This window comes from Rhipicephalus sanguineus, unplaced genomic scaffold, assembly GCF_013339695.2.
Source record: "Rhipicephalus sanguineus isolate Rsan-2018 unplaced genomic scaffold, BIME_Rsan_1.4 Seq1183, whole genome shotgun sequence".
NCBI lineage: Eukaryota > Metazoa > Arthropoda > Arachnida > Ixodida > Ixodidae > Rhipicephalus > Rhipicephalus sanguineus.
Window position 1 is genome coordinate 34807 of NW_023614451.1, and position 24394 is coordinate 59200.

At 45.5% G+C, this 24394-nt stretch overlaps 1 protein-coding gene across 1 annotated transcript in view; it reads left to right on the top strand.

Moving 5' to 3' along the window:
- LOC119376379 (hemicentin-1-like) overlaps positions 1–23545 on the top strand; it is a 42653-nt gene extending 19108 nt beyond the window's left edge. The window contains exons 2-8 of the mRNA XM_049411408.1: positions 13690–13800; positions 14675–14881; positions 16209–16667; positions 17625–17918; positions 18493–18819; positions 21061–21387; positions 22814–23545. Coding sequence (XP_049267365.1) covers positions 13690–13800; positions 14675–14881; positions 16209–16667; positions 17625–17918; positions 18493–18819; positions 21061–21387; positions 22814–23070 — 1982 coding nt within the window. The 3' untranslated portion in view covers positions 23071–23545. The remainder of the gene's footprint in view (positions 1–13689; positions 13801–14674; positions 14882–16208; positions 16668–17624; positions 17919–18492; positions 18820–21060; positions 21388–22813) is intronic.
- The last annotated feature ends 849 nt before the right edge of the window (positions 23546–24394 follow it).

Genomic DNA, 24394 nt, shown 5'->3' on the forward strand with positions numbered 1-24394 from the left:
TGAGAAAAAAGAGAGGCAGCTTCGAACTAGTGGTGGCAAGGCTGAAGGAACAGCGGGAATGGGCTGCCTTTCTTGTTTTTCTTTATTTTTCTCTTGCTATCTTCCTCTTTTTATTTCTCTTTTTCTCTGTATTGTCTATCTCTTTTTTATCTCTGCTTCTTTCTATTTCTTTGTTTCTGTGTCTATTTCTTTCTCCTGCTCGCTCTTTCTTTCTTTTCCTTTCCTTTATTTCTCTGTCTCTCTCTATCTCTTTTCCTGTTGCTTTCTCTTTTTCTCTTTCTTTCTATTTCTGTCTTTTTCTCTGTTTCTTTATCACTTTTTGTGTGTATTTGTTTCTACGTCTTTTTCCCCGTCAATTTCTTTCTATGCCCTCTATCATTTTCTTTGTTTATCCACTTTCTTTCTCTTCATTTCTCTCTTTCTCTTTCTTTTCATCCCTTTCTTTTCTTTCTCTCTCTCTTTCTCGCTCTCTGTACTCCTTCACTCGCCCATCCGCGTTATTGCATCCCACGCCGGACAAATAGACGCTGCGCGTTCTGAGAGCGATGCGGAAGATCAAGAAGAGGACGAAGAGAGCCCGCGCCGGCCGAGTTTTACTGCGTTGCACGCGACAGGCGCAGCTGTGCTAGGTGCTGGGCGGCGCGAGATGCCATATATGGTAGAGGCCGTTCATGAGGATGATACTTTCGATTCGCAGGAAACGGACAAACGAAAAGCTTAAACAGGTCCTGCGACACAAACTCAGCATGTCGTTTTCATCGCTTCTTCTGATAGTCTGGAATGCGCCGATATTGTTGTGCAAGTGGCAACGCCGAAAACGAAGCCGTTATGATTTTATTTCACCGGATAAACTTACCCACCTCCAATTTTTTTACTTTTTGCCACCGCAATTCACTTGGGTTTCTTAAAACAGAAAAATACGAACAATGAGCGCAATACCGACGACTCGAAGAAACATATAAAAAGAAAGAAAAGAAATACTGCAAGTGCGTCGCGCTTCTGTTCAAATCGAGAAAGCTGGAGCCAGTCCACCCTGTGAAGGTGGGTAAGCCGATGGTTGGGGCTAGTTGGTTCATGTCGAAGTCTTGATTATGCGCTATTTTATGAAAACACTACCGACGAAGAAGACGTAGAGACGAACGTCTACTTCTGTTCGTCTCTACGTCTTCTTCGTATGTAGTGTTTTCATAAAATAGCTCATAATCAAGGCTTGAAGGTGGGTGACGAGCGCAGCTGATGGAAGCACTCTCGCCTCTGGTCTCGTCGCTGTCCCTCATAAACGACCCGCTCCTCGGGCGTTCTTACAAAGCGCGATCGACCCATACTTGCCCCGCACGATCGCGCCAAGTTAGCACCTAGGCTCGACTGACGTGGCTAAACACGTACGAAAAGCGCACCGCTCCCTGGAGCCTTCTGAACCTCATGGGGTGTTGCACGGCCGCCTGGATCAGCCCGCCTTTGACCGATAAATGGGGTCGCTTGATGACGTCATCATGTGACGTCATCGTTTGACGTCACGATGACTACATGATTACGCAATTAGTTCTGGCGATCTATGACATCATGATGACATCATTAGGTGCCGTCATCGCTCACGCTGAATAGGTCACGCGGGTTTGCTTTTTTTTTTTTTGCACGCTGACGGACGCCAAAAAAACCGAGGTGGTGTGCCACTTGCATGCTCCTCTGTAAAAATGATAATTTCTGCGGTTTTTACTTGCGAAATTTACAATATGTTTATGAGGCATGCCATAGTGGGGGGGGGGGGACTCCATAAATATCGACTTCCTGTGGTTAGTTAACATGCATTTAATCTAAGTACACCTGTCTGTGGCATTTTCGCGACCATTTCAAATGCTAGCGCCGCGGCCGGCCGCTGTAAAAGCACTATAGGTTAAAAAAGATGGTTGATCCCTCCGTCATAGGAATCGGAATAACACGGAAGTAAAGCGTGCCCTTACAGAAGTAGCCTAATGTGTACTGTACATTGATATAAGAGAGTTTGCGCAATGTATATTGATGTCTGGTAGCTATTGGCCGCGAGATCGAGCAGAGTCGGCACCTAGCGGCGAGCGGACCAAACACCGTGGTGTGGATGGCTCCTTGCGTCGTCTGCTAGCCACACCGTGTTCGCATGTGCTTGTACGTCATGCACGTCCTCAGATTACAGCTTATTCCGTTGTGCTAGCACAGTATCACATGCTTGTACGTATGCTTACACAAGATACATAAGCATTTCGCCTTACTAGACTTGTATGCACTCTAATACGCGAGTGCATGCACGTGCGTGTCGGTATGGCGCTAGGTTTAACCATCGTACCGTCCATTCGCCAAAATCATTTCACTGTGGTTACCACGTTGCCGTTCAAGCAGATTACACTGTATATTTGGCGTCGTCCTAAACGAAAAAATAAGGTACCAAATGTCGAGGTGTGAATGCAAGATTTTAACGACACCATGACGTGAAGTGTTGGCGATTTGGAAATCCTTGTTACCGCAAAGCATGAACTAGCTTCTGCAGAGGCCTGTTAGCGGTTAAAAAGACCTGAAGCCACTAATTTCTATAGCACTACGCGCATAGATGCGAAAAGAAAAGCAGAGTGCACTAAGTTCTACTTCATTTAATTACGCAGAAATACAGCCCCCCCCCCTTTTCTTTGTAGACGCCAGAGCAAGAAGTAAATACTTATTTGGCTCAGTAGTGCAACACTATTTATATTGTGGTATAGGCAAAACACAATTTAAACACGTGCAAATAAAGCATGAAAAAACATCGAACACTGTGCAATACACGAATGTGACCGAAGGCCAGTACCCCCTTTACTGGCAGATTGCGCTTCTCTCACACGTAATAGGGACGTTAGGCCAATCTCGTGCATTAATTTGGCAATGGAGGTGAATACAGAACCGTTAGGCTGCAGCCAACGCGCTTTATTCGCCGATAATCGACTCAAACCGCCTACGGCGAAGCGCTGCTGCGTACATCTGTATACGTGCCGCCGACCGCCTATCCACACAAACGTGGCGACGGTGTTGCCGCCTCCAGCCTGATCTCGCGGCGAATAGCACCGCTTAACGTCGATGCACCCACTTTGATGATTGGTGGTACATCTCCATCCCGACGACTAACGTCCATGTTAAATATTACACAAAACCTTGTAGTAGCTGTAGTAGTTAACGGTGAAAGCGTGATCAGAAAACGAGGTGTGATAGCCAGAAGGGCGTCGCATATTGGACGCAGAACTTCGTCGCCATCACGCGCCATGTTAAAATGTGATTGAACACCACGGCCGGACTAGAGGGAAACGCAAAGCGCGTCGTGCCGCCCCGGTAGCCCTGCCGCGATTTTTCTCGCGGCGAGCGCGTTAGCGGGAACGCGGTGTTGCAGCCAGCAGGTGAGGCAGGTGCACGTCACACAGCTATTTTTCGTTTGGATTAGCGTGATTCTATGAGCGAGGCCGACGCTTTTACGACGCTTCGGCTAAGATCGCCACCTCGCGGTGCGTTAAGGCACTGACAAAATTGAACTTCTATTGAAAACGCGCCGAATGGGACGGACGCGTAACGCGTTGCATGTGCTAATCGCGGAGGCCACAGTAATGACGAATTACTTAACTTTACCGCTCCCAGATGACAACACTACCCCGCAGACTGGGAGAGTGGTAGATATAAAAGGCGCTATTGTAAAGCCTCTAGAGTCTGTGACCAAGGCGCAGTGGATAGCGTGCCCGGCATCTGTTGTTGCGAACCGAGCGGTCGTGGGTTCGATGCCCGTTGACGGAACTTTTTTTCTTTGCCATCCGATCGAGTAAATTTTTTCGGTGTCATTTCCGTGACGGAAATACGTCACTGAAATCTTGGTGGACCCCTGCATAAAACACTTTCGTGTTAAAAAATCATACCATCTCCCGCTAAAGGGGACCATGAGGCGATGCGAAGCACCGTTTCGGCATGTTGAGCCCACGTTTCAGAGGGAGAGTGGGAGACGCATGCGCAGTTATGGTGGTCACGCCTTACACCACCACCGGTTTGAACACCGCCATAACATACTTCGCATCTTAAAGAAATGCCATACGAAAATGAATCAGATATGTTTTACGAACGACGCGCATTCGTTGCGTGTTGTTTAGAAATGTGACGAATGATTTAGAGTACTACAACCTACCCCTCGATGGCAGTAAAAGAATTACTGCAGCTAGAGCCAAAATGCATTAGAACAAGGTCACTTGCTTTAAAACACAGCCCCACCAATTACTCTTGCAAAGACTGCATGAATATGAAAAGTATTTATTGAAATACTGATCAACCAGAATGGCAGAACTGGCGTTTTGATCTTATCCGTACACTGTATGACACCTTTAGCTCAATTAATATAGACGTGCTTTCAATAGGAGCTTTCCAATTTTCTACCCGATTGCAATCACTGCAGATCATCACCTCAATGACATCGCTTGTGGTCGGCAGAATTTCTAAAGGCTCCCAGCGTCGTAAAGATATTTAGAAATTCGGCAGCATGTTACGCTAGCACTTGAAGGAGAATGCCTGCTTTACACTTGGCAATGCATTAAGTTACACAATCGGGGACCACGCTTCTGCAATACATAACGAGCGTCAATGTAACAGACTAAAGACACGTACTAAATTACCTTGACAATCTTAGATGACTGCGTTGTTCATCCCGCACCCCCCTCTCTATCCCGAAGCTTTGCTGCACCTCACTCGTTCCAGTACGCCTGGGATCGGGCCATCTTAGACGAAGCGACGATGCCAACTGAAGACATCACATTATGATGTCATCATATGACGTCACTAATTCCGAAGATGTGTGACATTACGACGACATGGCATGATGTCATTAGTGACGTCGTTCACGTGGGCTTCCTTACTATTTTATTCGCTTGCACTGTTTCGCTCAAAGGTCCACGCAACGAAACACTTAAGGCTAGCTATTGCCTCAAAATCCACGCAGAATATCCTTTGGGAGTTGTCTCATTAAGGCGAAAGCCCTAGATGCCCCATCAACCACGATAATTGACCATCGACGCCGGACGAAAAAAAAATCATCACGTGATGACGTCCCCAAATGACGCCATCATGACGTCACAGAATCGCCAAAATTTGAGACGTCATCACATGGCAACATTGCTTGGTCAGAAATGGGCCGATCCCGGAAGTAGGGCAAAGCAAAGTGAGGTGCAGAAAGCTTACAATGCCTCCGATTCTGGAGGCATTGCGAAACCACGTTAGCTGCCCAAAGTTTTCGGAAGGGGGCGCAGGAGATGGAATAGATTGACTTATAAGAAAAAAGTCACTGTTTCGCCGGAAGAGCGTAGCAATCAATGCAATAGCAAGAAATTGAAATGTCACACGTAGATCGACAAGCAGCTCGATACTTTTTAAATGTGAACATATTCGACAGAGATCTGTCTGGCTGGGTGAAAAATTCATACGAAAAATAATAAACTCTCCAGCGGGAAGAAGGACGATGGAGAGGGGGCACCACCAAAGAAACTCGCTAGCTTCGGAGCCGGCCGAACAGTCACCCCTGAGGAAGGGACCGAATCGGTCCCGAAACGTCGAGTCAGTTTTATAGCTTTTCAAAGTGGCTGGAGAGTTTATTATTTTTCGTATGAGCTCGATACTTGCAGCTTGCCGCTGAAGCACAAAGAAGGACACCCGAAAAGAACGCACAGGCATGCACAGGGCAAGCGTGAACTAACGACTGTCGCAGTTGTTACGTCTTTGGGCTTGAGCAACGCGCTGCAAATGTCGGCAATGTAGAATCAGGCGCTCTTAGATATTTCTTTTTCTTTTAAAGTGCGGCGCGTACATTGACACCTCTGCGTCGCCTGCCACATGGTGGCATCTGACGCAAGGTGTGCCTAGAGTTACCGTATATGCTACCTTCACCTAAAGGTGGCATATACAGTAACGCTAGATGTGCCGGGCGTTCTTTTTTTTTTTTTGGTGGGGGGGGGGGGGGGGGGGGTGTCTACATCGCGAAGGGGTACAAATAGGGGCATTATCTGGGTGTCAAGGGCATTCAATCGAAAGAAAATTGACGAGGTTACGTGATAGAAAACACGCTCAAGATTCTCCAAGATATGCGTACCGCCAGCGGTAATTGGTGGTATGTAAATTTCTCACCGTTATTATACTGGCGGATGCATGGCACGTGGTAGAGATGTCTGAAATGGCGTGCTGCGGAGAGAGGGGTCGCTGGTTCGATTTCGCGGTCGGTTGTTTCGGATTTCTTTTCTTTGGGCTTTTCATATATAGATACATAAACGCATACGGGAAATGACGGCGATGGCAAAAACCCGCCGAGAATGTTCATGTAATTGCTATCGCAATAAAAAAAGCAGAAAAAGGAGGTAGCTTCCGCCTTCGAGTCGCATTAAGTGACTGCATCGGAGGGCGTGTGAGTGTTTTTGTTCCAGGGTCTGGACTGCATTGGTCTGAACAAAAAAAAAAGAAACATGTTGGGCAATGACGCCTCTCGGAGGCTCTCTGCGTTGTTGGTTTGCTTTACTCAATAGAGCGAGGTCGAGTTATTTGACAACGCGTACTTCTAAATCGACATCCAGTAAAGAAGAATACGCGCGCAGTTGTCAAAAGAATACAATAGAGCTTGTCATAATTGAATGTAAGTATATCAATCCCTGAGTGTCATTCCTTGGGAAATTTGGTGGTCCGTAATAAAGGCTTGCAGCACAGAAGAAACGCGGGCAAAACAAGCATAATGACAACAGAAAAAGCACTGACCTACAACTGAAATTCATTGGAGCAGCGGAATATCAAAAAAGACGCGACACCATGAAAAACAAACAAACGCAAAACAAAAGAAAGAAAGCGAAAAAAGAACGATGTCAAGAGTCGTTACAAGAAATGTCTATTAGCCTACGCCGTCTACGTCGGTCATGCGCAAGGTACAATAATTGTCTCTTTTAGTCAATACCATAGATGGCACACTTACAAACTGTTTATCAAATCTGTGAAATTCATTAAATCAGTTATCTTTTAATGGCCTCAGTTGCAGGTCGGTGCTTTGTCTGTTGTCGTCATTCTTCTGTTGTGTGTATTTTATATGCGCTGTGAGCCTTTGTTGATCCCAGCGTTTGTTTCAGTATTAGCCTACATGAAGCGCTGGGCTTTATAGTACAGCACGGTAAAGGTTAAAATCTTCGAAAATGGGATTAGTAAAATATTCCTGGAGGATTGGTGCCGCAAAATTAGGCAGAAATAAACAAACCTAAGATTGCGTGATAACCAATATCACTCTACTGCAAGACGAATAGAGTTACGTTATGAATTCTATCGTCTTTTTTCTGTTTCTTCAGAATAGAACATTTATGTCAGATAGACAAGGCATCAGGCCGAATGAAAAAAAATTGAGCTTTGTGGCTCGCAGGTCACCGCCTCGATATATAGGGGACGCTCAAATCAGTTATTCATTCATCCATGCATCCCCGCACAAAAACCATCGTGGACAATGAAGAGCGCGCGCAACGAATATGCCGAGTGCGGATACAAAACTTGCGGATACAAAATCAATTATGTCACGTATGAGCGAAAGCAGAAAATCCGAGTAAATTATGACTACTTCTTGAACGCGCACATAAATCTGAGCACGCAGGTGTTCGCGTATTTTCGAACCCCTATCCCCGTACATTGATTCTTTTTTAGAATATTTATCTTGCTTACATTAACCCTTTGTATCCCATGGCCAATCCAGCTGCGCAAGTAAATATTTTTTTGCGCATATGAAATTACAATACATACGAAAGTGGGAATAAACCAAAACATGGGAAGTTTTAGCTTTAGTTCTACAAGAAAACAAGTGTCCACATATGTGGACGCTGGGAACACCAGTTACACTGGGTCCATCATCCTCCTTCATCGTACATGGGAACTTTGCTTGCCGACGGCTTTGTTCCAACACAATAATCACTATCATCATCACTACTTACCATATTCAACGCCATCATCAGTTCAACGCGTTCATTATCATCATCATCATTATTATTATCATCATCATCATATGGGGTCACGTGGCCTATGGCTAACGGCTCTGATTCAACGCCTTCATCATCACCATCATTATCACCATTCAAAGCCCATCTGCTTGCCCACCGCTCTACTTCAACGTGTTCGTCATCATCTTTATCTTGGTTGATCATCATTACCAGCGCGTTCATGGTTACGTTCAAACTGAATGCTTTCATCATCAGCAGTAGCATTTTTCATAAGGCATTTGCTTGTTGATGGCTCTACTTCAACGTGCTAATTACCGGTGCCCTCCAAATCGGATCATTCGCTTCTGCTAGTCAGTTCGAAAATTATGGCACGTATGTCGTCATCACTTAATCCGCGTCCAGAATAAAGCAAATAAATTTTAATAACTTCTACAAGGCGTGTTTAGCTATATCACTGATAATGTTTTGGGTAGAGCCGCACGGCAACGAAGCGGGTCTTACTACCATGCGGCGTTCTATCAGCTTTTTACACGAACTCGGTATGCCTGGTGTCCACAAACGTGGACGCCGCAGCGACAACTCAACTTGCAAAACTTTGGTCGCTCACAGTGCAACAAAAGTCACACAAAGACAAGATAAACCATTCCTTTTCTCGAATAAATCTCAATAATATAAAAACACTACGAATTTAGAGTGAACCTGTAAAAAATATGTACGCATACACCTCTACAGGCGACTTGGGAAGAACGCCATTGTTCTGTGCGCACTTACCGCTGTTTGTGCACAGAAGTGGACACATATAGATGTTTATATGAAATTCTGAAGTAATGCCAACATTTCAAATCGATTTTTAAGGCAATGCGTTGGCTAGCCTGATCCCACTTCACTGATATGTTTTGTCCACATATGTGGACGCTGGGATACAAAGGGTTAAAGGTAAAGCCATTTTTACTGGTACATGTAGCACACAATCAGAAGAATTAAATTGAAGTATCGCTTAGAACCGATTCCAACAGGCGCATCCAAAATTGGAAAGTCTTTTCATCTTTTTCTTTTCCTTCGGATTTTTGTTCTTCTTCACAACAACAACTACGCGAACAATGAACCACCGTTTCAGATGTCTAGAGAGTGACAGAGAGAGATAGAGAGAGAGGCAAGAAAATGTTTAACCAGACACATGTGCTGCACTGGGTGTAGGAATAAAGGGGCGATAAGAATCACGCGCAGACGTGGGGGAGCACATCAAGTCTACAGGCGGCCGCACAGATCTCCTGAATTTGGGTATTTCAGTAGCGGTTTTGTTGCCTTCTGCGCCTTTAACGCACATGTCCATAGTCCTGGATTCGAGATCATTGTTGACTATACGAAGATACCTTCCTCAATCTCAACACAGAACAATGGAACAAATTACCATGTTCATTTGGTTTGAAACGTCACGTCCACGAACATTGTCCCGCTCGTGGTACCTAAGATTTCCTTGCGTCCAGTCGTATTCAACTGCTCATTGTAATGCTATCCGCGGTCCGGCTGACCCGGCGCCCGTGGTCACACGCTTTCTGCGCCGCTCCGGAAGCAACGACTTTTCGTTTGTTTTTCGCGGCGTAAAGTAAACGAAAACTCTACCACCGGGTCATTGTCGACGGAGTATCGGGCCCGTGGGGCCTAGTGTGACGAGAACGCGCTGGCGCCTTCATTGTATTCACAGGGCACGTGCTTCATTGAGTTAGTGGACATAGAGTATTGCTTTCGCCTACTTTTTGGTCAGGCCTCGAGTTCTTCTTCCCGTGTATCGCAGGATCGATCTACTGGTTGTGTCAATTTGTAGGTTCAGGTGCCTTGCGATGTAGTCGCGTTCCTCTGTAATAGATCGATGTCCCAACTGAGTATTTAGTACGAAAGAAGTAGAATCGTTCGAAGGGATTGTTTCTTCACTAGGCGCATCCACGTAAATCCAACAGGCAATTAAGCCAAGGAAAGCAAAGGGAGTGTTATTCCTTGTTTCCAGCTATAGTGTAATGTGACTTAAATTGAAAGGAATTAAAGTTGACGACCAAGCACCCTCTCCGTCTGTGGGATCCGAACCACAGCCTTCAAGTTTGAAGGTTGTGGGTTCGGATCCCACGGACAGAAACGGTGCTTTTTAGTCCACTTTTTGATTCCTTTTGATTAAAGGCATAACCATTATACTACAGCAATGGACAACAAATGACGCCCCCTATGCTTTCCTTGGCTAAATTATATGGTGTATCCATTCGTATGGGTGTGCCTAACAGGAAAACCAGGCACTGGAAGGAATTCACTGCCTGTCGTCCTTATATATATATATAGATATATATATATATATATATATATATATATATATATATAATATAATATAATATATATATATATATATATATATATATATATATATTGTCGAACTGACGCTGCAAGTGTTCTATCGCTCGATTTTGTATTGCGCCCTAATGCGTTGAAATCATTCGGGCATGTCTGCGCCGTCTTTACCACAAAGTGTCTCACGAAGGTATGCCTCCCGCAGTCGTCTAAATCAGACAGGGGGCAATTTGACGGCGATTAATTTGCATATAAGCACCGCCACGTGCCGAACCTCAAACAGGTGTTCGATAATGCGCGTACGCCAAGAGACCTTCCTGCGGGTTTCGAAGTTTTACGACCCAGGATGTCTTTACGATTTGAGCTAGAGCTAGAGTTGAGATGGAGGGCCTATAATAAAGTGTTTTGGTTTAGTTGCGTATTTTTTTATTTTCTTGGAATATTTCGCATAAAACTTGGAAGCGCCCTGCTTCTAAAAATGGCCGTTTTGTAAAACTTGAGCGACATCGACGGAAGGTGTCGAGGTCGTGTTTTTACTCGGATGTCTGTTTGCAACGATGGACTGTGTCGGAGTTAAAAATATATTTTCTAAAATGACTTTGATACTATAACGCACAAGTAAGTGAATAAACAAATAGATGAAAATCTAAATAAATAAACGGGATGGTATATTACACTTACAGTGGCAGCAAGCTTGCCTCAAAGAAGATTTAAGGCTCAAGCACGTTAGCTTTCACGTAGAGTAAACTAATTAATAACAATAACAACGACAATAATAATGATTGTAAAAATTATGCGTGCTTCTGCTATTGCAAACACAAAAAGAACAGCGGAGATAATGGAAGCCCGTTAAAGTAGTACCAAACCACACCGGGTCTCGGTTATAAACAGGAAGACGTCATCGTTTTCCAAGTCTGCATAATGTTTGCCAAGCTGTATGACATTTAGAACGGTGACTGTAAATTCATCTTCAGGCGCATTGTAAAACCCCTCGGGATACTTTTGGTAATCGCGTCAAGGGGGTGTTCTTTTAGCCTAGCAAACTCGGCAGCCGAAGTTTTGTATACATTATCCTTTGCCTCTAATGAAGTGTAATATTCGTCTTGATTGTTCAAGTAAAGCTCTTCGATGTTCGGTATTCGCACGAATGCAGCACTCCGACTGCGCCATCGTTCGGCTCCCGATGTTCAAAGCGTTGACAAGCTGCATCGGGTCATTCAGATCTTCAATCTCTGGTGCAGTTTCAGTTTCGTTTTCCTCTATTAGTTTATTGGTTCGAGACAACCATTAGCACTGTGCCCATAACACCAGCATGTGGTGCATTTTATAGGACTAGGAGCTTGCGCTTGGCTAGACAGCATTTTCGTTTTTAGTCTGCCCGATGTGTGTACTTGACCTTTCCTTGCCCAATTTCTGTGGCGTATATCAGCTAGGCGAAGCTGCGCGCGACGACATGAGAAACATAGCGAGGTTCTCCCAACACCGCTGTAATAATATAATAATAATAATAAATATAATAATAATAATAATAATAATACTAATAATAATAATAATAATAATAATAATAATAATAATAATAATAATAATGTTTTTTTTATCATTACATTGGTGGAAGCTGTAGGTAATAGCTACTCTCCGTAGAGGCAGCTTGACGTAAGCCCCCAGCTACGTTTGTAAAAAACGACAGTCACAACAGTCAGCAGTAGCAACTTCAATAACGTGCTAACGTCAGCGAATAGGGGGCAGCTTAGTCTAAAAAACACAAATGACATTAATTTAATTGCCAAAAATGATTGAACAACTTAACATATGTATTTCGCGCAATCGAATATTATTATGAATATTTTTTTAATGTGTTGCACTTTGTTGAACCTATGGGAACTCAGCTTATCCGTGCAGTTACTCGCCTGTGATTGTAGTTTAGCAGGTAAGGTATCGGGCGGCTAAAGTCGAGGACGCGGGTTTGATTTCCAGCCGTTGGGACCGCATTTCGATCGGGTCCAAATGTAAGAGCGTCCGTGTAAACAGATTTAGGTGCCCGGTAAGGAACTCAAGGTGGCCAAAATGGATCCGGGATCCCCCGCCACTGGGTGATTAACAATCGCACTGTGGTTCCGGCATGTAAAACCCCGTAATTACGTTACATTAGTGGAGGGCGCTCGATTGGCAGTCGCGTGCAACTGCTATGCTTTGAAGCTGGCTGAACACAAATCATTCTTTATCCACTTGCCAAAGAAAAGATAGACGCAGGAGCACCACACTCCCCGAAACAACGAAGTTTATATACTCCCTGAAACGTAGTTTATTATACTCCACGAAACAACGTAGTTTGCAATATGCGTAGGCAGCTAGCGGTCCAGACAACCGGGAGATCGTACATCAAACTTGTGCCATATTCAGCGCTAAACATTTTTCGTTTTTTCTCTTGCTCAAAGACACGTGTTTGCAGCCGCTTCTCGGGCGGTGAAACAGCCGTATATTTAAAAAGAACTTGTTTTGTGACGCGGTTCCCGGAAAACTTTAACTGAAGCATGGGACCGTATTCTCTAACATGTCATTTCCGTTTGCCACATGTCGTTTTCTTAACTCGTCCAACCACCTACTTAACGGGGTCTGAACGGCAAAATTTTTACCCAGGAAGCGAAGAAAATAATGTAGAAAAAAAAGGCGTGTGGTTGTAACCGGCGGCACGTGGCATCGTTTCCAGTGTCTGCTAAAAAAATGTATCAGCTTTGGCATCTTTGTTTTCTGGGTATCGCCATAATTCTTGCTTGTCCACTTGTTTCTATAGTCATGTTGTGACCAGCGCTTGCGGTATGAAAGATATGGCTTAGTTCATGACTGCTGCGGTTACTGAGACCGAGACATTTAAAAGTATATTGAGTGTCCTGCTTACTAAAACTGCGACCTGATTATGTGGCATGACGCAGTGGGGGAATTCGGATGAGTTTTGAGTAATAACCTTTTTTTACACAATATATTCACTGTTACACGACTACGCCACCTGAAATCGATCTCACTGGCCTTCACGTAACCATCGTGTAACTACACTCTTAATCAGCTGCCCGATAAAGTGTTTGCGAAAAAAGCTTCGAAAAAGGCTTCGTTCTCCGGTTATATCTAGCACTGCCGCAGCGGTGACTCGGTGGTTGCGGTGCTTGGCGGCTGAAGTGAAGGACGCGGGTTCGGTTCCATCCGTGGTGGTTGCATTTTGACGAAAGCGAAATGTCGAGGAGGTGGACGAGTTGGGACTGAACCATAACAATGTTTGTTAAGAGGCAACTATGTTTCTCTTTGAACAATGCCATTCATATTTTCGGATATGCCCACTTGCGATGACTGTTCTTTCTATCTCTCTCTCCTTTACATTTACATGCAGTTCCTCAGCAGCCTCCTGTGATAAGGGACTCCGAAGGCAACCTACTGCGCATGACAGCGGGGCCTTACGCTGAGGGCGACACCGTACGGCTGACTTGCGCCGTGCCTGCAGGTGTGAAGATCAAATCACTTGTTAATTAAACGACAACTTCATATTCGTCACCTTTTTTTATTCTTTAAAAACAAGGTGGCGACGTGATTAGAACAGCACACAACGAGTCTGTTTATGATCGCTTTAGCATATGAAGGCGGCGATTTTCCTAAGCATTACGCCTGCAACTTCATTCTCGATTCTAGGCAGGCCCGTAGCCAGGAATTTTTCTCTTTTTTTGGGAGGGGGGGTAGCGCTTGCTGAAAACCTTGACTATTTGAGAAAAACACCTATTTTTATTATTTATTTTTGGTAAAAACGCCTACTTCACCAAAATTTAGGGGGGGGGGCTCCTAGCACCCCCCCCCCTGGCTACGGGCCTGATTCTAGTTCACATGTTTCATGTCGACTTTCAATATTTAATTGATGGAGTCAATTTATTACCCTCAGCTCGTCAGGTGGACTTCGTCGTAATACCATATACGCAATTTCGGAGAAGCATGTTAACCAGTGGTGGCCTCCAGTTTTCTGCCTTGTACGCGCTCATGTTAGCGATAACTACTTTGTGAGAGGCACTCACCGAGTCTGATCGTTTTTCGTAAAATGAAGTTCTTCTCTTATCACGTTGTTCTCTCCCTCTGATCACGTTTCCTCGCTTACTTCTTCGGTGATGGTGGTGAAAGAAAGAACTGGCACTTCCTAAATGGTGTTCTATCTACACAACTCAGAAAAACGTGGTCGAAGGTACTCCGCTCGTCTCGTTAAAATACAGCGACCTAACACACGCTTGCTTCAACACTCACCGGCCCTCAATTAATAGAGAATGCATAATGCAAAAACGCTCGTGGTAACTTGTTCAAACAATTCGTGATTACCCCGGCTTATGCTTGCGCAGCCGATCCAGAACTGAAGCTCACCTGGAGGCGAAAGGGCCAGGCACTGAGCTCGCCGGTAGCTACTGTAGCGACGACTAGCGGCGGCCGGGAGACCCACCTAGACCTCGGCCCTCTATTTCGCGAAGATCTGTTCTTGAACATCAGCTGCGTGGCAACCAGTGACGTCACTCTGCCGATGGAAAGCTCTGTGCTTGTCGACATGTTCCGTAAGTACGTACGAACCGCACAAACGAAATGCCTGAATTTAATTACACGTATAAATTTAACAGTGTAGTTGTTTAAGGCCCAGGTAAATCCCTGGGGATCCGTCGTTCGCACTTTCTAGCCCAGCTGCGAGGGTGAAACCTGACGAGAGGGAGAGCGTGGTTAAAGCTAAGTGGGTGAGAGGGAAGCCTAGTGCAGTGAGTTGAGCCTGGTAAATAAAGGTGAGCGACATGGAGAGGAGAGAGGAAGAGAAGAGGAGAGCAAAGTCGAAGCTAAGGCGGGAGCGAAGCACGGGGTTTGGAGAGGAGGACAGGCTGATAACTATCCTGGAAAAGCTGTGGGTCTCGCATTCATTCTGGGTTGTTCGTTTCGCATTCCCTCGGGAATGTTCGGCTATGGCTAAGCTAAAACTGATGCCACCAGCTCCGCTATTTAATCAGCCTTCGTGACATTAAATCATTTGAAACTGCCCATAATTTTTATATGTTTAAAATTAGGTTGTTACCTATCAATAAATCAGGTACGTAACAAACAATAAGTCTGATATGCGACTGGGTTCGACATTTCGTGAAATTCATTCCTTTCGTTTTGATTGTTCAGATTCACCGCAATAACTGGTCTTCACATAACAGCTATCTAAGACCTACCATGTTAACATCCACCAGAAACAGTCGTGTACTTAACGTATCTGTGTTTTATTCGCGGACTGACTTTTTCATACAGAGCCCCTTCCCCCGTACCATAGAAGTATGGAGCAGTAAACTAGGTCATATTCATTCGTTACCCATACACCATTTCTTAAATGCCTTGACACGTTGTCAACCACAATCCTCTCATTTTTTGTAAACTATTTTGCTGTTATTGTTTGCATAATTATGTTTATATGACTGTTGCTGCATGACACCATTTGAATCACACTGACTGGATTTGGCATTCATGCTGGCTATGTTTGTTTTTGTATTTTCACCCACTCCTTCAATTGAAATTATTTCAATAATTTATTTATCTTTTAATGAAAGAAACGAGAAGTCGCAGAAAGCTACTGCAGTGAGTAGCTGAAATTGGTAGTGGTCTATGGCTTCAGCGCGAACTTTGCGATGAAAGCACAACACGCACAAAGCTATGATCCATCTGTGGAACCACCCTCAAGCGTACTGCAATGGCAGCCCTGCAGCTGGTCTACAATATGTGAAAATAAACAAATCTATTTTGTTGCATTCTCTAAATTGCTAAGTATAGTCGGTTCCACACTAATGGCACCAACTACTCCTCTTCGTTATTTCATAAAACAAATAACCACATTACTTCCATAATTTCAACTTATCCTAGTGCCGCCTGCCGAAGTATCCGTATGGAGCTGGCCTCACGATAACGCGGATGCCTCCGGCTGGGTTATGGTCGCCCCTTCGGCAACGAGAACGACGTCTTCGGCTTTGGCTTCGACTTCGGCTCGCGATACTGAGGATATCATCTCGGGCACCTTCTCCGGTCGAGCCATACAATCAGCAAGCGCGGACTCGTCTTCAGCCTCCACTTTCTCCTCGCCGCGCAGCTTCGAGTGCGAGGCAACCGGAAGTCGTCCGCCGGCGAACATCACGTGGTTCCTGGACGGACTGCCATTGGACGAGCGCCTGAGCCACACTCGCGTCGAGGACAACGTCACAGCAAGTGTACTTCTTTTGCCGTCTTCGGAGCAAGCGGGAAAGCTTCTCGAGTGTCGTGCTAGCAACGACAACTTGCGGGAGCATCGTGGTGTGCTCAGTCGCTACCTTGCCGTGAATGTGTCAAGTAAGTAAACGCAATTAAGATAATGAAGATAAAAGGATAGTTGGAGTCGCCAAGCAATGTGTGGGTCAGACAGGTTACCGACGGTGTCTCACGTACGATAAGCTCGATGTACATTGGTGAATTGCTATCGCAATAAAATCAATAAGTTACGTACCTAACTATTGGCGACAAGAATCACTTGCACTTAAAATAAATATCGGTTGTCGTTAACGTAAGGTACACCTTCGAAGGGCCGAACTAAGCCGAAACATCCACCTAACGTCATCGGCTTCAGCATGCGGTTTTGGTGTAAAAGTCTAATGAAAGCAAGCAAAGAGAAAACGTTTGTCATATATGACATGTACCGATGCGACCAAATATGAAATTTGTGAATGGGTTAATCACAGCCTAGGACGCACTAAAAAAATGGAACATTAATACTTTGTTTGCGTTCTTCATCCACACATCCGTAAAGTGCATCACCAAGTCACCGTCAGGGCGTTGGTTTGCACCTGAAAAGATCAATTTCACTTTCGACTTTCTCCTCAAGAACAACTCGCCAATGTCTTTGGGCAATTATCTGACATTACCGCAGTCTCTGTGTTAAGGAAAAATTGTCGAGAAAGAGCTCTTCCCTGACGTAAACCGGTGTCGCGATGGTACTGGGAAGGAGACAATATTTTAAAAAAGCATCGTAAAGTGGTGTAACGGAACAGTATCTGTATTGAATGGTAACATCGTTGTAACGGAAACACAACGATGTGGTATCTATTCAGTAATGCCTGAGCGGTAATGGTACGGTAACGCGATATAAATGGAATATTAATGAGACAGTACGGAGGTAGTAATTGGGAATAAGGGGTTACTTAAAATATAGGACATATTATGGCTGCATGAACTAGGCCTCGACGTCAGACGAAAGTCAACGGGCTTTACTTCACATACACAAACCATATGTTTCGCTCTTCTTCTGCTCAGACAAGCCGGAAGTAAGCATTAAGCTAGGCACGGGTCTCAACGCGAGCCACATCATGGAGGGAGCGGACGTTTACATGGAATGCTCAGTCCTGGTCGCTTCGAGAATCCCCCACGTCACGTGGAGTCGCGACGGTCGAGAGCTGGACGCCGACCTGGCCCGGGGAATGGTGATCACTTCCCGGTACTTGGTGATCCGCCGGGTGACTCCCGGTCACGGCGGAAGCTACACGTGCCGAGTGACCAACACCCGGGGTGACACCGTCGAGAGCACGCCGCTTCTCATCCGTGTCAGATGTGAGTAGACGTGTCAACCTTCAAGGTTTTATAACATCACCCTTTGATTGAATAGTGTCGTGCGGCCAGGGTTAAAACAATTCTGGGTAATACCTGAATCACCCTTTCGAGAAATATTTCTCATCTACAAAACTGTTAAGCTAACGAGAGCTGATATATTTAACAGGAGACCGCACGGATAGGTACATATGCGCATCGTCTTTAAATTATCTACCTGTACCTCGCGCATTTCTGCATAGGCAATATTGAAGTTAATTGTACTTTGTCAATTGGGCCTTGAAGTTTACGCTATAAAACTTCTAAATAGGGGAAAAAATAAGCACGCGCAAAGCAATATAACAAACCGCCAACACCTTCGACCTGCAAACAAACATAAAAACAAACAAACAAACCCCAAGAGAGCAGATCAGAGAATATGCACATTCAAGAAACTTGTTTTTGTTGTTTTCAGATGATAAAAAGCCTCTGATTTGTGTATATGTTTTAAGTAACGCAGTATTTATGCATTTGCGCCGACTCGCCGAAGTAGCTAATCATACATTCTGACCACCTGCTGTTTCCGCGTTCCGTACAGACTCTCCCAGGTGCGTTTCTGAAGAAGAGCTCGTCCTGAGCGTCGAGAAAGACGCAGCCGTGAACCTGACCTGCTTCGTGCGAGCTGATCCCAGCGAAGGCCTGCGCTATTTCTGGCTCGTGGTGAACGGCACGCGTGGCACGGAAGCCGCGCGGGAAAGCCATCCTAACAGGCGCCGCCAGCAACTGCTCTTGCCAGTCGTGACGGAATCCAACCGCCTGGAGATCGTCCCCAACGCTTCGATATTCGATGCGGCGCTCGCATGCTGGGCGGAGAACGCCGTGGGAACTCAGGAGAGACGGTGTCGGTTCAAATTTATAGGTAAGGGTATGTAGCTGCGTATTCGTTCGAAAGCACCTGTATAAGTCACAATTACTTTATTATAGCGAAGCTGTCTTTAGTAGTAATACTACTACTAGTAATAGTAGCAGTAGCAGCACTAGTAGTAGTAGCAGTAGTACTACTAGTAGTAGTAGTAGTAGTAGTAGCAGTAGTAGTAGTAGTAGTAATAGTAGTAGTAGTAGTAGTAGTAGTAGTAGTATAGTAGTATTCGTTGTTGTAGTAATGGTAGTAGTAGTTGCCGCACAAGTCACGTTACCAGAGGTGGAGTGAATGAAGAAATAAATGAAACCAAATTATGATGATGATGATGACTGAAATGCGACTAAGATGTCTGTCGTCCTCGTGTATAGTAACAGAAGAGGAGGAAGAGTCATGCATTTCACGTGGAGGCAGAGTATAGATGATGAAGAAGCGCTAAAAAAACGCCAGCCTGCGCGGAAGCGCGCAGCAGTCACAGCGAAAGCTGGAAAGAGCGGCATGTTCGTCCCCGTTATAAACTCTCCTGTGGCTACTAATACAGGTACATTAGCAACGTACCCACTACGCCACGAAGGCGTATTTTGGGAAGTGGGTGGGAAGCACCCACACGACATTATTCGTTGTTCTGCGAGAAGCAGGTACCATATGTAGCGATTATGTGCAGTTTGTTGATGGCGGCGGTTGATGACGATGATATTATGGTTGGCGCCCTTGTTTAATGGGTTGGAAGCTCTAACGACCCACTTAGTTACGTAAGTGCTATTTTGTTGGACCCCGGTCGTTATTTAACTGTCCCACCACGCTTTATCATCACGTTAACCGAGACAGCTAAGCGTGAGAGAGAGGAGGAGAAATTGACTTTATTGTGAGACCCTGAGGAATGGATCATGGGAGCCTTATGGGCTTCCTTGGCAACCAACAGAAGTGCACTTGCGAGGAACCCACTACGCTATAAACATTGTAATTTTTGAGAAGTAGGGCATAGGCACTGTGCCATTTTTCGTCCATTCTACAGACCGCCTGGTACCTGCTAACGCATGTAAGGCTTATGCGCACTTGTGTTCGAATGCGTGCGTGATGACGACGAAGAATTATGGCAGAGCTCTTTGTAATGGGTTGGAAGCATCAACACCTACTCGTTGCGCAATTCGCATTGTGGTGACGCCTGGTTACAGAATTCGCGTTGTGCGACGCTTGGTGCTTATTCTACTCTTTCACCCAGCTATATTGGCATATGCTAGTGTGGTCGTTCCCGACATGAGCCTGTATGACCTTTTTGCAAAGCAGTTTCAGCACCGGCATGGCTCAGGGGTTGAATACTGGGCTCCCACGTAGAGGGCCCAGGTTCGAACCTCGTTCCATCCTGAATTTTTTTCTTGTTTAGTTTTTTTTTTCTTATTTCGAGCGATACCGGTTACGGACACCGGCGGCGGCGGCGGCGGCGGACAACTACGGCACCAAAAACGGCCGGTGAAATGATCTCATAACAGCTTTCGCTGTAAAACGAAGCGCGTGTATTTCCAATCTAGCGGCTGTTTAACCACACCACGTAATGTCGCTAGCCAATCACAACCAATCGCACGCTTGCAGCTTCGCTGTCCGACTGCTTTGACGGCGTGGAGCTAGCCAAGTCTTTCTTTTATAACAGTTTTTTTTTTTTGCAAAGTGTAAGTATATGGAAATACGTTTGCCTTTAATAATTACTTCGGGCATTCTCTCACCCTTCCGCAACATCTATTGAACATTTGAAACGAAAGCCTATCTGGTCATTGTGGAATTACGTGCACTTAACTACAACCCAAGACTCCACCCTTGCAATGCTAGCTCCTATGATGGAAGGATGAAATTGAAGTTTGAGAAGACGTGCAAACGCTGTTTGGACTCCAACTGTTCCTTCTCCTATTTTCATTTATTCTGGTGATTTGCTGCGTTTCGGGAGCTTTGCAGCATGGCACTATAACTTAGCTACCTGGCCTAGCGCATTTTTTAGAGAACAGCTGCTCAAGAATCATTGAGTAGATTCACCTGAACGTTATTTGCCTTACAAGCACTTGGTCCGGGTACTTAATTTGAAACCAACTTTCTTATCTCTAACTCCGCAACGGACCTTGATGTATCGGTGAAAAAACAGACCTTGATGTATCGGCTGTCTGGTGAAAAAAAAAAATCCGTAGACATACAAGACGGAGCACATGTCGCGACGAAAAGCAAGAAAAAAAAAACATTGCTTATCTGCCATATGTGCAGGCGTGAACACACCGGCCTTGACATGCAGTGTGGGCAACTTCACCGACAACTCTTTCTCCCTGACCTGCTTCACACCTCTCGCCAACGTCACCACGACGTCGTCAACCAAACTAAGGCCGGAACGAAGACTGCGAGTACAGGTGTTCGACACCAGGAGGGGCAACCGATCGGAACGCAGCTTCTGGAGCACGGACCTGGGTCCGGTTCTCGTCAACAGACTCCGCTCGGCCACCGAATACTTGGTCGTTGTTCAAATGCCTCCCGAGGCGAGCTTCAAGACTTACGCACGCACCCTGGGTCCGGCACAAACTCTTATTGGCCAAGGAGGTGAGAGCCGTGAAAGCCTTGATCATAATGCTCTAGCTACGCTATCTTTGTCACTGAATCTCCTTAAACAATGAAAAAAAAATAATTCGAGAAAGTTCTGTGTCACAATGTACCACTCAATCTGGATAAATGGGAACAGAAACTGCCGGCATTATTTGCTTTGTGATATGTTTCGTGTAACTGTATCTAGTGGACGATAAAGCCTCTGGAAAGGACGGTAGGGTTAACTGCCATAAAACATATTTTCGCGGTGCACAGGTAAGCCAAAGGTGAACGTGTTGATTTAAACGGAGATGACAAATTCTTGAACACGGGGTGTCGCTGAAGCCAACGTTTCGACAATGCTGTGGCGTTCGTCTTCAACAAACGGCACAGCGTTGTCGGCCCAGCACAAATGGCCCAGACAAACGGCACGGCACAATAGTACGTTTCATACATCGGGCGCAAAGCTACGGAAGCTTGCGAGACTGTTTGCAGTAGATGTGTTCACGCCAAGAAATAGTTGAGTCATTTCACCTTGTGGCAGAACAGCGAAAAAAAAAAAAGGGAGCAAGAACACACAGGATGCAGCGCTTATTTATCAACTCCTCTGCGTTCTTTGTCCCATTTTCTGCGCTGTTCTGCTACAATGTTCATGAACGAAATAACCCACCGAGGAACCCTCGAAAATTTTACCACCCGTAATGTGTTTGTTTTTTTGTTTTTAGACTGAGAAAGAAATTAATATGCTTTGTGCCATAGAAAGAAACAAACCCCGTTATTTATATCAATTATGCGGTTGTAAATAGGTTGTTCTGGAACGCTTAGCGTCTCTTTGTTTTCGCATCGTGGCCTCCGCAATTTGTTCCGGTAGCGCGCAGCCAGAGCCAATCGCGGAGGCCACGTTTGCGACGACGAAATCCAAGCGCGAGACGCGCGCTGCACAGCGCTGCACCGATTACACAGCGCTGCACCGGACGTATGAAACGGAGCATAGCTCCAAAATGTTCTCAAAAAGCTGTAATCGCTCTCACTAAACGCTATAATCTTAATTTCCTCCATCCTCCCCTGTACAAACAGAGTAAGCAGGATTCAACTCATTGTTTCTGTTGAATTATGAGCATAGTTTGACAAACTCACTCACGAATCAACTCACTCAGACTCAGATGAGGCCGTGAGTCAGAATGAGTCCGAGTGAGGAATACCTTGGTGAGTTTGAGTCTGAGTGAGTCAGGTCAAGCAATATTTTAGTGAGTCTGAGTCTGAGTGAGTCCAGTTAAGAAACATTTTCGTGAGACTGAGTATTAGTGAGTCCGGTTGAGGAAAATATCGGTGAGCCTGAGTCCGAGCTATAGGCCTAACCGCAAAATATATTTATTGAGTCCGAGTGAGCTCTGCTTTTTTGGCCGACCTATGATTATGAACGCATCACTTCACTGACACGCAGATCTCCAGAGGAACACACGTGGGGGACGCTGGACACTTGCCCTAAGCGTCGTCGTGTTGGCGTGCAGCCTCGCCGTGACTCTGACGGCACTGGTTGCCATATACTGCGCACACGTCCGCAAGAAGAGGATGAAGAAGCGACGAAAGCCGCCCGACAAGGAGTGCAAGAGCGACACCAGTTCAACGAGTCGGGAAGACGTCGACTCCGTGCACATTCGGGACCACAAGGAGTACCTCGCGGCGACGGATGGCTGCTGACAGCGCAGACGGCATGGGTGGTATGCGAGAACTGGACGGGCAGTCATCGATAACAGTGACACAGAGATCTTGCGATGTGGAATGCCGTTTGGTGACGTGACGACCAGATAATGGAGCGCGTGTTTTGTGGGCCACTTGCGTTAAAAATGGTGATCTGAGACTCATGTGATGGTCCATGAATAGACGATCTTACTTAAGACGCATGGGCGCCGCCATCTTGGCTTGTTAAGCGAAAGTTTTCTTATTTTTGTGTATCGCGACGGTAATTCATAAGGTCACGAAACGTCCACTGCACCGACCCAGCCGTTTCCATGCGTATGCGCGTACAGTAGTACTGCTCGTTTAGTTAAAGATACAAAACGGCAAGGACAATATTGCGGCACCGAAGCCCTTTCTTAAAATAGACTATAACAGACAACGGGACCATTCATAATCAACGGTCTTCTCCACATAGCCACGTTGTTTGTGGCGGTGAAGCGTTCAATAAAGCCTTCAATAAAGTTTTGAACTACTTATCGGGAGAACTTGCGTCCAGCAAAGCAAGTAACACTCATAGTACAATAATAGCGGCAAGCGCAGTCATCGGTCATCGAAAACTTGATCTGGTGATCTAACGTGTCGGCTTCGTACATATACATGAAGGTCGCCATGGTAGCTTAGCATTGATATAACAGAGGAGGGATTTCATAGTTCTTCCAAAAATCTTAAAATTTCGCAGATCTGTATATGCACATACACATGCAAACGCACCCATGAACATACACAACGGATGGTTGAAACACACACACGCTCCCCTCCCGCTAAAAAAAAAAATTCCTCGCTACGCCCTTGTCCCGCTGCGAAACTGAGACGCGGGTTCGATTCCCAGCCACGGCGGCCGCATTTTGATGGGAGATTAATATAAAAACACCGCCATGCCTCGATTTCATTGCAAGTGAAAGAAATCCAGGCTCTAATGTTAATCTTGGGTTCCGCACCACAGCTTCTTAATCAAGCAAACTACGCAGCAGACGCGAAACAAAGTAAGAACGAAAAGAGACATACATACCTTACTTTAGAAGAATCCGTTGGTGGGCTAGTTGGTACATGTCTTGATAATACTAAGTATGTGCAACGCAAAGAAACGAAAACTAGAGAATACACAGGGCAAGTCTATATCGTGTGTGTGTGTTCGCTTGTCTTCGTTACTTTGCGCTGCACATACTTAGTATATTACAGCGAAAGCTGTTATGAGATCACAACAGCAGCCGATTTTGGCGCCCTAGTTGTTCGCCGCCGTAGCCGCCGGTGTCCGTAAGTGCTATCGCGCGAAATAAGCAAAAAT